Consider the following 16,909-nt stretch of genomic DNA (forward strand, 5'->3'; position numbering starts at 1 on the left):
GTGGCCGGCAGACATGACAGATGAGGAGCCTCAAAGGCAACCTAAGTGTCCTTCAGGAATGCCAAGAGCGTGCACAAGGTTAGGACAGAACAGCTATCTTGGAATATCCCAAAAAGTTTCCAAGGGACCATGCATCCCTGGTATTTGAACATGATACGGTGGTGAGACATGCTCCATGAGTGAGCAGCGATGCAGAAATAGGGACGCCAGAGGGATACAATAAGGAGCTCATGTATAGCGTACATCAGGACACCATCTAGGGTGATAAACAAGTAAAGCAGCCCCGGAGCAGACTATGAAATTAGGACTGCAAATATTAAACTGAGAAGAACAGATATTGGCGGCCGGCCGAGGCTTCAGTACCATTAGGGTGCAATACTAAAAGTTGGCCACCCAAAGAGGTCTTCAGCCAGCTTTTAAGTCACCTGCATCATGTCATGCTGCTACAGCCCAAGACGAGCAGGGAGAATAGGGGGACCTGGACCCACGGTGCAACCCCAGGCGCTGGTCATTGGTGGGAAGGGGTTAACGGTGCATTGGAATCTTCATCAATGTCCCGTTAGCCGCATATGGTTGGAACAGGTAGCACCATGCTCCTGAACCCCCACCTGAGAAAGGGAAACAAAAAGAAGTAAAGAACCTAACTAAACAGCCCTTACTAGAAAATAATAAAAAGACCAGGTCTGGAGAGCTCCAGACCTGTGTGTCTACCTCCTAAGTGACACTAACTAAAACTGGTTGCCTCACTGCAGGTGGGCGGGTATATCCTGCCAGGGAGGAGCCGACTTTTCTTTTTTTCTTGTTTCAGCTCCTCCTAGTGGCAAGAGCATATACCCATCAGTTAGGTGTCCCCCAATGAAGAGCGACTGAGAAATAATTTCCTCTGTAGCATACAGCTGCTAAAAAGTACTGGAAGTGTAAAGATTTTTTAATAGAAGACATTACATTAAGTTTCTGGCACCAGTTGATTTAAAAAAATAAAATAAAAACATTGTATCCCTTTATGACTTTCCATCGACATCTATGGGGCTTTGTTTCTAGGGCGAATTTCCACACGGAAATTCTGCTGTGAATCTGCTTCAAATACTTATGTGCCATGGTTTTTGCATGGAGAAGTAGAAGAAATTCAGAGAGTAAATCCTGCTGTGTGAACTTAGCCTTACAAGTCTCAGCATTCTCTGTCAGTACTAAATGTCTCAACATATAACTTGTAAAGGGACATAATTGTTATATAGGGGAGAGTGTGGGGTATTTATATACCATATGGGAGAAAAGAGGTGCCAAACTACAATAAGGGGGCACAAAGGAGACCTAAATGCTTTAGTTTTACAGAGTTGGGCTTAAAAGGGATTACCTAGAGATAGAAACACAGCTAATTTTCTCCAAAGACAACGCCATCCCTGTCCTCAGGTTGTGTGTGCCATTACACAAGGTGGCTCTATTAATCTCAATGGAACTGAAATGCAATACCACATACAACCTGATGACATGGGTGGCAGTGTTTTTGAAAAATTAGCTCTGTGTTTCTATCCCTGGATAGCCCCCTTTAACTACTAGATGAAGGCATGAGGTGGGCACTATTACTGTATGGGACAATACACATGGGGAGTCTGTATATAGGTTTGATTTGGCTAAAGTGATTGTTTGGCAAATTCTGTGGAGATCAGTTGTGACATCAATAAGTCTTCAAGATGCCAAACAAAGAAAATGTCACCTGTGAGTCAACGAAGGAGCTGTAATCACTGTCTGCAGAACCTGTGCACAGCTGGTTGTTACCTCTATATGGTCACTGTATGGGGAAATATTGCTGTTTATGGTAGGTTTTTCAGTACAAGTGTGGTAATAAAAGATGCACAGAGTATGTGGTTATGATAGGTGTATGTGGTATGGCAGTATTACTGGTCTCAGTATAGAAGATTTTGTCAATAACAGTTTGATAATATATATGGTGATAATATTCCTTCTTGTATACTGCTATTGGTAATATTGGTCTCAATATACAGGATGTGATCAGTAACAGTATGGTAATATGTATGATAATATTTCTAGTTATATAGTGGTATTATTGGTCTCAGTATACAGGATTTTGTCCATTACAGTATGGTTATAATATTCCTCCTTGTATACTGGTAATATTGGTCTCAGTACACAGGATTTGGTCAGTAACAGTATAATGGTACTATAAATGGTGATGATAATCCTTATGTATAGGTATTATTTGTCTCTGTATACAGGATTTTGTCCATAACAGTATGGTGATAATATTCCTCCTTATATACTAGTAATTTTGGTCTCAGTATCCAGGATTTTGTCCATAACAGTATGGTGATAATATTCCTCCTTGTATACTGGTAATTTTGTTCTCCGTATACAGGATTTAATCCATAACAGTATGGTGATAATTAGAGATTAGCGAATTTACAGTGATTCGATTCGCCACAAACTTTCTCTCCTAGGACTGTATCCACCTTTTCCAGCCCACCGGAGCACGTAAAAGCTGAACTAATTTATGCAGGCTAAAGTCATCAACTGCCGAGCCAAAAAGTTTGTGACAAATGGGTAAGTGTCCGAACTATAAATATACAATGTTAATTAAACCGCACAGTCAATGGCGTAAAAGAAAAAAAAAGGGATCAAAAAGTCAGATCAAAACAATCATGGTACCGATAAAAACTTCAGATCACGGCGCAAACAATTTGCCCTCAAACCACCCCGTATAAGGAAAAATAAAAAAGTTAAAGGGGTCAGAAGATGACAATTTTAAAACATACTAATTTTGGTGCATGAAGTTATTTTTTATTTTTTTTAGTAGTAAAATAAAGAAAAACCTATATAAATTGGGTATCATTGTAACCGGACGGACCTACAGAATAAACATATGGTGTCATTTTTACCAAAAAGTGCACGGCGTAGAATCGGAAGACCCAAAAGTTACAAAATTTTGCTCCACAAATAATTTTTTTCTGGGTTCGGTAAATTTTGTGGTGAAATGATTGATGTCATTACAAAGTAAAATTGGTGGCACAAAAAATAAGCCCTCGTGAGTCTGTAGGTGCAAAATTTAAAGAGTTATGATTTTTAGAAGGCAATAAGGAAAAAACGGAAGCGCAAAAATGGAAAAACCTGTGGTCCTTAAGGGGTTAAAGTGGGTTCCTAATTCAAAAACATTACGTTGAACTAGTTTCTAAAGACAATAAATTTTACAGGCACATTTCTGGTGACTAACATATGACTAAAGACTTAAATTAAGCAGATGGCTAGAACGTTAACAATATTTTGGCCAAAAGACTAAAAAACTAAAACAAATTGGCTGCCAAAGTAAGTTGTCCATTAACCTTATACAGTAAGGACGATGTTTTACCTTAAGCAGTTTGTTGCAAACACCACCACCACCACGTGAGAATTGATCCTTTTTATTAGTGTATTCACATACTCGGCAAATGCAACACGCACAAAGCTTACAAGTTCACAAGTTCTACCAATACACCGATCTACTGGTAAAACAAGTTCACAAATGTTAAATGCTTTGCCAGTCACGGTTCAATGGTTTGGCTTTCTTTTTAACATCAGCGTGATTTCTCATTTTTGGTTTTGGGACTGCAGTATATGCAGAACAGAACGGGGTTCTCAGGTCCGGTACTGAAGTCCCCGGTAACAGGGCATCTGTATCAGAAGTCCTGTAACTAGACGAAGGCATTGTGGGCCAGCATCCACTGACGTTTAATAGACAGAACTCTCAAATTATGACCTACTGAGTGTGGGCCAGTATATATCGCCAACTACAAGGCGTCATGGATCAGCCCAATGATAAAGCCTGAGTAAGACTGGCCACCAAATTGTTATGAAAGCCTATGATTTCCACTAGAGGTACTCACAAAGTACACTAGTGTCACTGATACAGTCCGAGGTGATAGCGAGAGAAAGAGAGAGAAGGGCAAGTCTGACACTGTCACGTTTATAAAAGGATACAGACAGCTACAGAACAAGTACTTGTATGTTAATAAGATGTACACTTAATTCTGAGTACCCTTTACTACACAACCTCTGACCCCTACCCGACCCTATCCTTGCACGTCCATACCAATATTTTAAACGTTTTTATAGGGTGCAAAATGTAGTGTCCAAGGGTTCAAAATAACATGCACTTAAAAATAAAATCTTTGCATGATCAGTCAGTGTTGCATGGGGTAAAAAAAAAAAAAAAAAAAAAAAAAAAAAAAATTGCAAACCTGTCCAATGTAGATGACTGTCCAAAGCTGCAGAAAATATGATTCTAAGCCTATTTGGAGGGTGATGAAATAAGGAAAATGAGCAAGCAAATGCAACATGACTAGGACAAGTTATAAAATAGGCAAAAAAATAAAATAGAAAATACAGATAAGCGAAGGAGAAGATGATAATGGAAAAAAACTTAACCCATGTTTGGATTTTTTTTTGGGGGGGGGGGGGGGGGGGGGAGGAGTAACTAAAATGGGAAAGCAGACAAACCCTATCTGGGATCTAAAAATGTATAACAGCAAAACAGATTAACTATACATGACAAATATGCGGGGGGGAGGGGAGGCTACTCATGTTATTGTTAAACCTTTCGGACACTTCCGAAATATGCCCATTAATACATTAAAAGTCCTTTTTTAAAATATAGCTTCCCAACAAAGGAGTGACTCCACACTGCACTTTCTTCTAGGGGATGATCAGAAAACAAGGTGCTTTCAAAGCCGATGGGACCTCAAGTGCTGCTTCTTGGTATTTTCTCTTTATTTGATGGTAAACAGTTCATGGGGACCATACACAAAATACTATGACAGACTGGCTGTATTGTAAAAGTCTGTTGTCAGGACTTTGAGGGTTAAAAACCCATAGGTTGTATGGAAAAAGAGGAAAAAAAATAAAAAAATAATCGGAGGGAGGTCCTCATTAGGACATGCTGGAGCAACGGACTGAAGGAGAACCCATCTGTGTCAACACTTTGTCCAACCATTGCAAAGGTCCATTCAGGTGAAGCTCAATCCAACAGGGAGTGCTTGTGACCGTCTGCCGCCTGCAAAGGGGTACAAAAGGAAGACAAGGTGGTAAGTTTACTAGAAGTAAATAAATGCTTTTATGTGCATAGAGAGGGCAGTGATTGAGCAAGAGGAGAGAAGCACAACAGAGGTTTACAAATGACCACTATGATCCATATGTTGTGTCTGAATGGTCTAACTCAGGGTGATGATTAAGTGGTTCGCCACAAAACATGTCAAGTCCTCTGTGTTCCTGTTCGGAGGACAGGTCTGTTTGTATACTCATTTGGATTTTTGTATGGATTATATAAACTTCAAGTTTTACAGTATCCTTGTTGCTGCATCCTGTTTCTGCTATTGTTTTGGAGGCGCTAAACTTGTGGAATATCCATGCACTCCTAGACTCCTATCTTGCTATGGTCAGCTGATTGCCTGCCTTTGTACTTTGGGGGAGAGGTCGGCCAGATCCCGCACGATCAGGCATCTTATCCCCTATCCTTTGAAAAGGGGATAAGATGTCTTGGGGAGTATCTTTTAAGTCTTTTATATGCAATCATTAGATAGCAAGCATTTCCGACTCATGCTTGAGTCCTAAACACTCAGAGCTGCCAGCCTGCTTTGTTCACAGCCAAACAAGCTGTGAACAAAGCAGGCTGGCAGCTCTGAGTGCTCTCCTTTGTGAACAAAGCAGACTGGCAGCTCGTAGTGTTTAGGACTCCAGCATGAGTCTGAAATGCTTGCTGCCAGGACTGGTAGGGAGACCCCTAGTGGTCATTTCTTCAAAGTGGAAAATTAAATAGAAAGAAGTATATTTTTTAATAACATGCAATTGTAAAGTTATTCTGCATACATTAATCTATAATATATCAAAAGTTTTTTTGATGAGAGGTACCCTTTAAGAGGTTCATAAGGGATTGTGGCAAGATCACTGATATCAGCCATTGACTAAGTGCACAGCTGTGGATAGCAGCAGTCACGCTCACTCTTTAGAGTGCAGCAACTGCACTCTCTTCATATAATGAATGCTGCTCATGACGGAAATATACGCCCTGGTGAGGGCACCGGAACGTACGTTTCCATCCATTGTCTTTAAGGGGTTTTCGGGTGTAATATCAATTTTAAAATGCTCTATTAGGGAATTCTGGGTTAAGAGAGGGCTTGAAAAAAAAAATGTGGATGGGTATACAGTAACCCCTCGACCTACGATAATTTCAACATGCGATGATGGCCTCTCAGAGGCCATAGCATGTTGAAGGCAGCATCAACATACGATGCTTTTTTATGTCGGGGCCATCGCATAAACTGCTATCCGGCAGCACTGACTGCTTCAGCTGCCGCCGGATAGCCGTTTACGGTGCCCCGTGAGCTCCGGTGATGTCTCTTACCTGTCCTCGGGGCTCCTGCGCGTCCTCTTTGGGATCCCCTGCATAGTCGTCATCACGTCGCTGCGCACGCTGTCCCGTCATCCAATAGGAGTGGCGTGCGTAACAACGTGATGGCGGCGATGGAGCACGCGGATGCCAGGAAAGCAGAGGCCTTGCCGCAGCATCGGGGACAGCGATGGAAGGAGACATCCCGGGCAGCGGTGACGGTCCGGAGCGGCGGGGACAGGTGAGTACAACTTCCTCTGACAGTGGTCTTCAACCTGCGGACCTCCAGATGTTGCAAAACTACAACACCCAGCATGCCCGGACGGCCAACGCCTGTCCGGGCATGCTGGGTGTTGTAGTTTTGCAACATCTGGAGGTCCGCAGGTTGAAGACCACTGTGCTATACTTTACATTGCAGGGATCTCTCAACATGCGATGGTTTCAACAAACTATTGTCCATTTGGAACTGATTACCATCGTATGTTGAGGGACCACTAACACAAATCAATAAAGAAAAGAGACTATCATAAATCCTGCCATCTTGGTGAGAGCTGACACGTTGCATTTGAAAACAAATGCTGCTCCATCATTTTTCAAATGTCAAAGCATGAAGCAACAATAGATATTAGAGGTGCTCAGGACAGTTCACCTACCTGTACTCAGCGCCCCAGCCCTTTACAAAGCTCATTCTGATGGTGCACATTCTAGTTAACTGGTAAACTGCTTCAAAGCCCTGGTTCACAGACTGGGCAAGGAGGGCAGCAAATTCTTGGTTATTGAAAATCTTCAGGTTGCAGCCTAAGAGAATAAAAAAAAAACAGACCGTGAACAGACGTAGGACAGAAGAGGAGAAACAAAGAATAGTCAGAATTATCAAGGCTTCTGCATTGGCTGCATTCACAAGTGGCTGTTCAGACTAATGACTGTGATATGTAAACATGGCCAAACAAAGAGAAAGCGCCAAAAAGAGCAATTGTGTGTATTTACTTTATTGCCCAATTGTGACAAATGTCTATACTGAGGGCTGTTGATTCACAATAATACTTATACTGGCGTAAACCTGGATAAACCTCTATAAAAATTAAAATAAATGAAACACCAGATTCATTGGTGGTTCTATACCAGATACCTGGACTGTGTATGCTAGTGTATACCAACAAGAGTGCCTCCAGCTGTTACAAGCATTTCCAGGCATGCTTGGAGTTATAGTTTTGCAACAGCTGTAGGCACACTGTTGTATGCTGGATTATGTTCATATACCCTAATAGCACATATGATTAGGAGTAATCTAATGGGGAGTGTTCACATTATGTTTACTGTGTACATAGTGGGACTTCTGCTGGGTAATTGTGGAGTCCCTATCAGTTTAGATGACGGCTGGAGGGTCTTTACCTGCCACCGTGCCAACCAATCGGTGCTCCAAATATACAGGCAGCCTCAGCAGCCTGTATAAGTAGAGCAGCGACAACACTGACCAATGTGGCGCTATAGAATTGAACAGTGTTTGCAATCAAAAAAGTAAAAAAAAAAAAAAAAAAGTAATGAATGTGAATAGATCCCACCCCTAATAAAAGTTTCATTCACTCACCCCTTGCTCAAATTAAAATGTAAATAAAATTAAACATTTTGGATACTGACACCTGCAGAAATCATTGAAATATATAATTAATGAAACCCCACAGTGCATGATGTAAATGCCCAAAAAAATACCAAAGCCCAAAAAACGAAATTGCTAGTTATTGAGTCCTCATACAGGTATCAGAAGACGACAATTTTAAGCATATTCATTTTCTTACAAAAATAAAACAAAGCCTATATAAATTTGGGATCGTTGTAATGGTATTGACCTACAGAATAAAATTTCATTTTAACTGTAAAGCACTGCATAAAAACAAATACACCCCCCAAAAAAAAATTTGCTAATTATTATTTTTTTTTTCCCCCTTCAATTATGCCTCTACAAGTATTCATGTCTAGACATTTACAGCATATTCACAGGATATTTCTTTTTAGGTTGTAAACACTGTAGGAGGTTGGAAAGCCAAAAACAGCTGAGCGGGCTGTTCTAAGCAATAACTCCCTCTCTGTCGCAGGAGCTCTCCCCCACAGCTCTGTTCATCCTTCTGTAAAGCCCCACCACTTGGGCCTGCTGCAAAATAGAATTTGAAGGTATCAGAAGGAAATTAAAGGGGTTATCCAGCAAAAGAAAAACCATCCTCAGGTTGTGTATTTTCAGTTTGGTTCCAATGAGTTTAAAGGGGTACTCAGGTGAATATATATATATATACCGTATTTTTCGCCGTATAAGACGTACTTTTTCTTCCCCAAAACTGGGGGGGAAAAGTTGGTGCTTCTTATACGGCGAATACCTGCGGCCATCAACGGCCGGGACCCGCGGCTAATACAGGACACCACTGATCGCGGTGATGCCCTGTATTAACCCTTCAGACGCGGCGATCAAAGCTGACCGCCGCGTCTGAAGCGAGAATAACACTAACCCGGTTGTTCAGTCGGGCTTTTCGGGACCGCCGCGGTGAAATCACGGCGTCCCGAACAGCTTACAGGACACCGGGAGGGAACTTGCCTGCCTCCTCGGTGTCTACTCCGTGCCGGGATCCCCTGCATGGCCTGCGCTCTCCTTCGACGTTATCACGTCGTCGTGCACGCCGTCCAGTCATCCAATAGGAGCAGTGTGTGTAGAGACGTGATGACGGCGAGCGTGGATCCCGGGGAAGAAGACATCCGGAGCGTCGGGGATACCACGGGAACGTGGCAACAGCGATGGAGCGACATCCAGGGCAGCAGTAACGGGTCCGGAGCGGCGGGGACAGGTGAGTACTACCTCCTATCCAGTGGTCTTCAACCTACGGACCTCCAGATGTTGCAAAACTACAACTCCCAGCATGCCCGGACAGCCGTTGGCTGTCCGGGCATGCTGGGAGTTGTAGTTTTGCAACACCTGAAGGTCCGCAGGTTGTAGAATTTTTTTTTCTAGATTTTGCACCTTTAAAATAGGGTGCGTCTTATATGCCGGTGCGTCCTATAGGGCGAAAAATACGGTATAATATATATTATATATATTATATACATATATACACATATATATATATATATATATTTTTTTTTCATATAAACTGGCTCCTGAAAGTTAAAATATTTGTAAATTACACATACATATATATATATATATACATATATACATATACATATATACATATACATATATATATATATATATATATATATATATATCTTTCCAGTAGTTATCAGCTGCTGAAGTTGTTCTTCTCTGCTGACACCTCTGTCTCAGGAACTGTCAAGAGTAGGAGCAAATCCCCATAGCAAACGGGACAGTTCCTGAGACAGACAGACAGACAGACAGACAGGTAGGTGTCAGCAGAGAGAACTGTGGTCAGACAGAAAAGAACAACTTCAGCAGCTGATAACTACTGGAAGAATTAAGATTTTTTAAACAGAAGTAATAGAAGAACTTTCAGGAGCCAGTTGATATGAAAAAAAGTTTTTCACTGGAATACACCTTTAATGGAGCCCAGTTGTAATACCGCACACAACCTAAGGACAGGTGTGGTGCTGTTTTTAGAATAAATTAGTTTTGCTTTTCTATTGCGGGATAACCCCTTTAGCCATTTGTGTTCACTGTGAAAAGTGCAGCTGGACTTACCTGGTGGAATCTTACACACTGTTGCTGGATGCCACCCATACCTCTGGTTACAATTAGGACTCTGGACAAATATAGCACTATCACTTAGGCACTCTGCGAATACTTCTCCCCCGATGTAATACAACCGCACTCCTCTTCCTGTGAGAGCAGAGAACACTGCGGTTACAGGGGGAATAAAAAGAAATAGATAAAACCATTTCTTCATCCGCTTATCATGTTACCTATATGGCGCCGAGTCATTTCCACCGTGGCGTTCCGGTTTACGTTGGACAGTAAACCTAGACAGAATCTTTCAGAATTTGACGGGTCTGTAAAGCCGTCGACTGTAAGTGAAGGTTGTGATGCATGAAACGTTTCCCCCACTCGTTGGTTCAGCTCATAATAAGCTATGGAGCACCAGAAAGCTGGCTCAGAGTAAGTGACTGGTTGCAAATCTGCAAGAATAATAAAGTAAATAGTTAAAAGTAAATCCGTGAGCAAACTAGTCAAAAAAAAATGAAAAAGTGAAAAGACTTCACCCTGGAAAGGTTCTCTGTAGAAGATCCTGCAGAGTACCCCCCCCCCCCCCCCAAGTATAAATGTGTTGTCCTATGTGAGGGCCCCATTTTTTTTTTTTTTTAAATGGTGACAGAAAGTTAAAGGGGTACTCCGGTGCTTAGACATCTTATCCCCTATCCTTTGGACAGCTATCACGCCCCCTCCCGTAGGCTTGCATTGAAGGGCGGAGCGTGATATCACACGGGGGCATGACACCACATGCCGCCCGCCCTGTAGTCGCCGGTAATCAGTCTTGGAGCGAACAGGCTCCGGGACTCCCACGATCAGGCATCTTATCCCCTATCCTTTGGATAGGGGATAAGATGTCTAAGCACCGGAGTACCCCTTTAAACAGATTTGTAAATTACTTCTATTTAAAAATCTTAACCCTTCCAGTACATACTGCTGTATGTTTTAGAGGAAGTTCTTTTCTTTTGTAATTTCCTTTCAGACCCTTTCAGAAAGGAAATTCAAAAAGAAAAACTTCCTGTGGAGCATATAGCAGCTGATAATTACTGGAAGGGTTAAGATTTTTAACCCCTTAAAGACCATGGGTTTTTCCATTTTTGCACTTTCGTTTTTTCCTTCTCACCTTTTAAAAAATCATAACACTTCCAATGTTGCACCTAAAAATCCATATTATGGCTTATTTCTTGCACCACCAATTCTACTTTGCAGTGACATCAGTCATTTTACCCAAAAATCTACGTTGAAACAGGAAAAAAATCATTGTGCGACGAAATTGAAGAAAACGCCATTTTGTAACTTTTGGGGGCTTTCGTTTCTACACAGTACATTTTTCTGTAGGTCCATACGGTTAAAATGATCCCCTACTTATATCGGTTGGATATTGTCGGACTTCTGTAAAAAATCATAACTACATGCAGGAAAATGTATACGTTTAAAATTGTCATCTTCTGACCCCTATAACTTTTTTATTTTACTGCGTATAGGGCGGTATGAGGGCTCATTTTTATCAGTACCATTTTTGTATTAATTGGACCCTTTGATGGCTTTTTATTAATTTTTTCATGATATAAAAAGTGACCAAAAATACATTTAGGACTTTGGAATTTTTTTGCGCGTACGCCATTGACCGTGCGGTTTAATTAATGATATATTCTTATAATTCGGACATTTATGCATGCGGCATTACCACATATGTTTATATTTATTTACATTTTTTTATGGAAAAAGGGGGGAGATTTGGACTTTTATTAAGGAAAGGGTTAAATCACATTAACTTTTTTTTTTTTTTTTTTACACTTTATTTGCAGTGTTATAGCTCCCATAGGAGGCTATACTAACACTGCACACACTGATCTTTTACAATGATCACTGCAAAGCCATAGCTTTGCTTTGATCAGTGTTATCGGTGGTCGATTGCTCAACCCTGCATCTCCGGCTTGGAGCAATCAATCGCCGATCGGATGCGCCGGAGTAACGCAAGAAGACCTCTGCTCGCGTCCTAGATGATCGGGACACCGCATTTTCACTGCAGTGGTCCCTATCAGCCCCACTGAGCAGCCGGGAAGCTTTTACTTTCGTTTTAGACGCGGCATTCAATTTTGAACGCCACGTCTAAAGGGTTAATAGCGCGCTGCTCCCGGCTTCAGTTACATGCCGGGACTGACCTGATATGACACGGGGTCACCCCGTGACCTCGCGTTATATCGCGGGAGCCGGCCAAGGACGTAAATATACATCCTTGGTCATTAAGGGGTTAAAAAGTAGTAATTTACAAATATGTAACTTTCTGGCACCAGTTGATTAAAAAAGGTTTTCCAGGGGAGTACCCCTTTAATAGATCTAAGAAGGCTGTGTAGAGAAGCACAGTATTTTTCATAGTGTTTCCCAACCAGGGTGCCTCCATCGGTAGCAAAACTAAACTCCCAGCATGCCGGGAGTTGTAGTTCTGCAACAGCTGGAGGCACCCTGGTTGGGAAACACTGCTCCAGCTATTGCAAAACTACAATGCCCAGCATGCATGGACAGCCAAAGGCTGTCCAGGCATGCTGGGAGCTGTAATTTTGCCACAGCTGGAGGCAAACTGGTTGAGGAAACACTGTGCTATGGTATACATACAATACTACTGTGCCTCACCACCCCCAGACACAAATATGGCACCAGTATCCTACCAACAGTGTCCCTTTAACATGTAAAGTGGTCACACTGAGTTGTATCAAGTAAAACATCTGCTGCTATTAGCAGCTGCAAGGAGAGGTGATGGCGCTTGTGTGGATAAGGCTGGGTTCACACCACGTTTTGTTAAATACGGTTCCCGTATACGGTTTGGAGGAGGGGGGAGGGGCTTAATCGCGGCGCCCGCACTCAGCCGTATTCGGGTACCGTATTTAATGTATGTCTATGAGCCGACCGGAGTGAACCGCAGCCTCCGGTCGGCTTCGTTTTCGACCGTATGCGGTTTCCCTACCGCAGGCAAAAACGTGGTCGACCGCGTTTTTTGCCTACGGTCGGGAAACCGCATACGGCCGAAAATGAAGCAGACCGGAGGCTGCGGTTCACTCCGGTCGGCTCATAGACATGCATTAAATACGGTTCCCCTATACGGCTGAGTGCGGGCGCCGCGATTAAGCCCCGCCCCCTCCTCCCAACCGTATACGGGAACCGTATTTAACAAAACGTGGTGTGAACCCAGCCTTAGACAGTAATTTAGTCAGCATTTAGCATCAGTATTTGTGAGCTGAATATAGAAATAGGACCGAAATACAAGAGTGGTGCAAATCTTTTCATGGTACCTTTTTGCTGTGTAAGTTTTAATCCTATAAATACTGACGCAAAATGCTGCCATGTACATACAGCCTCCGGTTTCATATCCAGAAATTTACTGGAAGCACCTCTGCCTTTACCCCTGATAGCAGGTTTGCTATTATTGTCTGCATAATTCTGCCAGGCACCAGTCCCCAAAAGTTGCAGACAGAACTTGATAGTGTGATTAAACTTTAACCCTTTTTCACTATGGGATGTATGGGTAGGTTATTGCACAAGGACCTACCTATACATCTTGCCTATTACCAACTCTGTGGAACATGCTGAGGGAGATCGGCAGTGGTCGGAACCATTCTGGATATCCACTGCGGACTTCATGTGAAAGGATAAAAGGACCCACATTTTTAAAGACCCCCAAGTATCTCCAGAACGAAGGCAAATAGGTAAGTATAATCGTAGAAAGAGGCCTTCTCTTAAAAGGGATACTCCAGTGGAAAACAATGTTTTTAAAATCAACTGGTGCAAAAAAGTTAGACAGATTTGTAAATTACTTCTATTTACCCATCTTAATCCTTCCAGTACTTACCAGCTACTGTATGCTCCACAGGAAGTGCTTTTCGTTTTGAATTTATTTTCTGTCTGACCACAGTTCTCTCTGCTGACACCTCTGTCCATGTCATGAACTGTCCAGAGTAGGAGCAAATCCCCATAGCAAACCTATCCTGCTCTGGACAGTTCCTGACATGGGCAGAGGTGTCAGCAGAGAGCACTGTGGTCCGAGAGAAAAGACATTTAAAGGGGTTATCCTGGAAAAAACTATTTTTTATATATCAACTGGCTCTATAAAAGTTACAGATTTGTAAATTACTTCTATTAAAAAATCGTAATCCTTTCAGTACTTATGAGCTTCTGAAGTTGAGTTGTTCTTTTCTGTCTAAGTGCTCTCTACTGACACGTGTCTCGGGAACCGCCCAGTTTAGAAGCAAATCCCCATAGCAAACCTCTTCTACTCTGTGCAGTTCCCGAGACAAGCAGAGATGTCAGCAGAGAGCACTGTTGCCAGACAGAAAACAACAGCTCAACTTCAGCAGCTGATAATTATTGAAAGGATTAAGATTTTTTAATAGAAGTAATTTACAAATCTGTTTAACTTTCTGGAGCCAGTTGATATATATATATATAAAAAAGTTTTTTCCTGGAATACCCCTTTAAAAAGAAAACAGCTTCCTGTAGAGCATACTGCAGCCGATAAGTACTGGAAGGATTAAGATTTTTCTATAGAAGTAATTTACAAATCTGTTTAACTTTCTGGCACCAGTTGATTTTCAAAGACATTTTTTTAACCAGAGTACCCCTTTAAAGTAAAAGATGCATTTACAGTTTTTCCCTAGAGCTGCATTTCCCAAACCAGGGGGCCTCCAGCTGTTGTAAAACTACAACTCCCAGCATGGCTGGACAGCTTTTAGCTGTCCAGGCATGCTGGGTGTTGTAGTTTAGCAACAGCTGGGGGTTGTTGGAACTGCAGCTTAATTCACAGTCTAAGTGCGTGAAGATAGCCAAACACTATACTCAGATGTCTTTTGCACTCCCCATAGACAAAGGGAGCGAGCGTGAAGTTGTGCACTGTAATTCCACTACTGTAGAGGGCCCTGTGGTTGGACTCCCCATAATCCTTATCCTGTGGATGGGGCATAAATGTCCGTATAAAAAAAAAAACATTGTATCTGCTGAGGATTTGATCCAGAGATTAAACTGCATGAAATCAGCAGCAGCAAATCCACAGCAGATAAGGTATGTGCGAATGTAATGTAAGCTGCATGATTTAGAAGGGTTATGCCCTTCACATGGTAATGTGCTGTTCTGTTACACTACAGAAAACTGCATAGGTTATGGCTGAAAATTTATCAGACTTACCCAGATTATGATTGACTGGAGAAAGTGTACTAGGAGAAAGTTCGGCTGGAGAACCTGTATAGAAAAAAGAAAAAAACAAAAAAAAAAAAAGCGTTCAATAACCTATTGTCAGATACACCGGCCATACTCTAAGGCAGTGTTTCCTAAACAGGGTGCCTCCAGCTGTTGCAAAACTACATCTCCGAGCATGCCCGGAGAGCCAAAGGCTGTCCTGGTATGCTGGGGGTTGTAGCTTTGCAACAGCTGGAGGCACCCTCTGGGAAACACTGGCCTCAGAGGTATTACAGGACATGTAATTTAGTGCCTCTAGTACGTTGTCATACAGTAAGTCAGGCTCTTTGCAATAATGCCTCCTAACATTACTAGGCAAGGGCTGCAGAACAACCACTGCCATACAACTGTAAGATCACAACATTTACTACTTGGAATCACTTCAAAGCAGTTTGAGTAGGAGGGTGATGCAATACTGATTAGGGATCGACCGATTATCGGTTTGGCCGATAATCACGATTTTCTAAGTTATCGGCATCAGCAATTACCTTGCCGATAATGCAGGAGCTTTAAATCAATGAACTGCAAAGGCTTTTGCGGGGCCAGAGACCGCCACCCGCTTCTCTCCCCTGCCTGTCCTGGGGTCCTGAGTCCAACCACTGCCACATTGCCGGGGTCCTGAGTCCAACCACTGTTCCCGGGGTCCGCGCTACTTCTCACTCCTGCTGAGTCCTGCGCTGTTGCTGTGCGCAATGACGAGTGACGTCCTCAACGCGAAATCACCGTCAGTGGCCCGGCGCACAGTGACAGCGCAGGACACCGCCGGAGCCAGAAGTAGCGCGGACCCTGGGACCAGTTAATTATAAAACCGGGGATGGGGGAGGCAATGGGGTAGCGGCAGCAGTGGTCTCTGGCCAGAGGATAGGCAGGGGGAGGCAATCGGGCAGCGTCGGTGGTTGGACTCAGGACAGGCAGGGGGAGAGAAGCGGGCGGCGGTCTCTGGCCCCTCAAAAGCCGCTTCAGTTCATTGATTTGAAGCGCCCGCATTAAATCATTGATCTGCAGCGGCTTCTGCGGGGGCAGAAACAGTTTATCAGGGTATACCTGGGGAATAAGCCACGGAATATCGGTATAAGTTATCAGCTGTCGGCCTGAAAGTTCACAGATTATCGGTAGAGATGAGCAAACTTACAGTAAATTCGATTCGTCACGAACTTCTCGGCTCGGCAGTTGATGACTTATTCTGCATAAATTAGTTCAGCCTTCAGGTGCTCCGGTGGGCTGGAAAAGGTGGATACAGTCCTAGGAGACTATTCTAGGACTGTATCCACCTTTTCCAGCCCAGCGGAGCACCTGAAGGCTGAACTAATTTATGCAGAATAAGTCATCAACTGCCGAGCCGAGAAGTTCGTGACGAATCGAATTTACTTCAAGTTCGCTCATCTCTAATTATCGGTATCGGCTCTAAAAAAAAAATCAATATCGGTCAATCCCTACTTTTGATATTCCTGTTCCTTTCCTCCCCTTGTTCACAGCTCGTTGTCTAGGTTAGTTTTTCTCAGTGTGCCTATCTCTACTGCAAAACTACAACTCCCATCATGCCCAAGACAGACTTAACACTGTGAAAAACTGCTGATACCAAGTAGTAAATGTTATTGTGATCTTACAGTTGTATGGCAGTG

At 42.7% G+C, this 16,909-nt stretch overlaps 1 protein-coding gene across 3 annotated transcripts in view; it reads right to left on the minus strand.

The window, feature by feature from the left end:
- Positions 1 to 4,444: 4,444 nt before the first annotated feature.
- The window catches only part of SMAD2 (SMAD family member 2), a 70,033-nt gene continuing 57,568 nt past the window's right edge, over positions 4,445 to 16,909 (minus strand). For all 3 annotated transcript variants that reach the window (XM_056543713.1, XM_056543695.1, XM_056543702.1), the window contains 5 exons: positions 15,237 to 15,290; positions 10,277 to 10,489; positions 10,056 to 10,193; positions 7,027 to 7,171; positions 4,445 to 5,041 (listed from right to left, as the gene is read on the minus strand). In XM_056543713.1, coding sequence (XP_056399688.1) covers positions 4,918 to 5,041; positions 7,027 to 7,171; positions 10,056 to 10,193; positions 10,277 to 10,489; positions 15,237 to 15,290 — 674 coding nt within the window. In that variant the 3' untranslated portion in view covers positions 4,445 to 4,917. The remainder of the gene's footprint in view (positions 5,042 to 7,026; positions 7,172 to 10,055; positions 10,194 to 10,276; positions 10,490 to 15,236; positions 15,291 to 16,909) is intronic.

Source organism: Hyla sarda, chromosome 1, assembly GCF_029499605.1.
Source record: "Hyla sarda isolate aHylSar1 chromosome 1, aHylSar1.hap1, whole genome shotgun sequence".
NCBI classification, from domain to species: Eukaryota; Metazoa; Chordata; class Amphibia; order Anura; family Hylidae; genus Hyla; species Hyla sarda.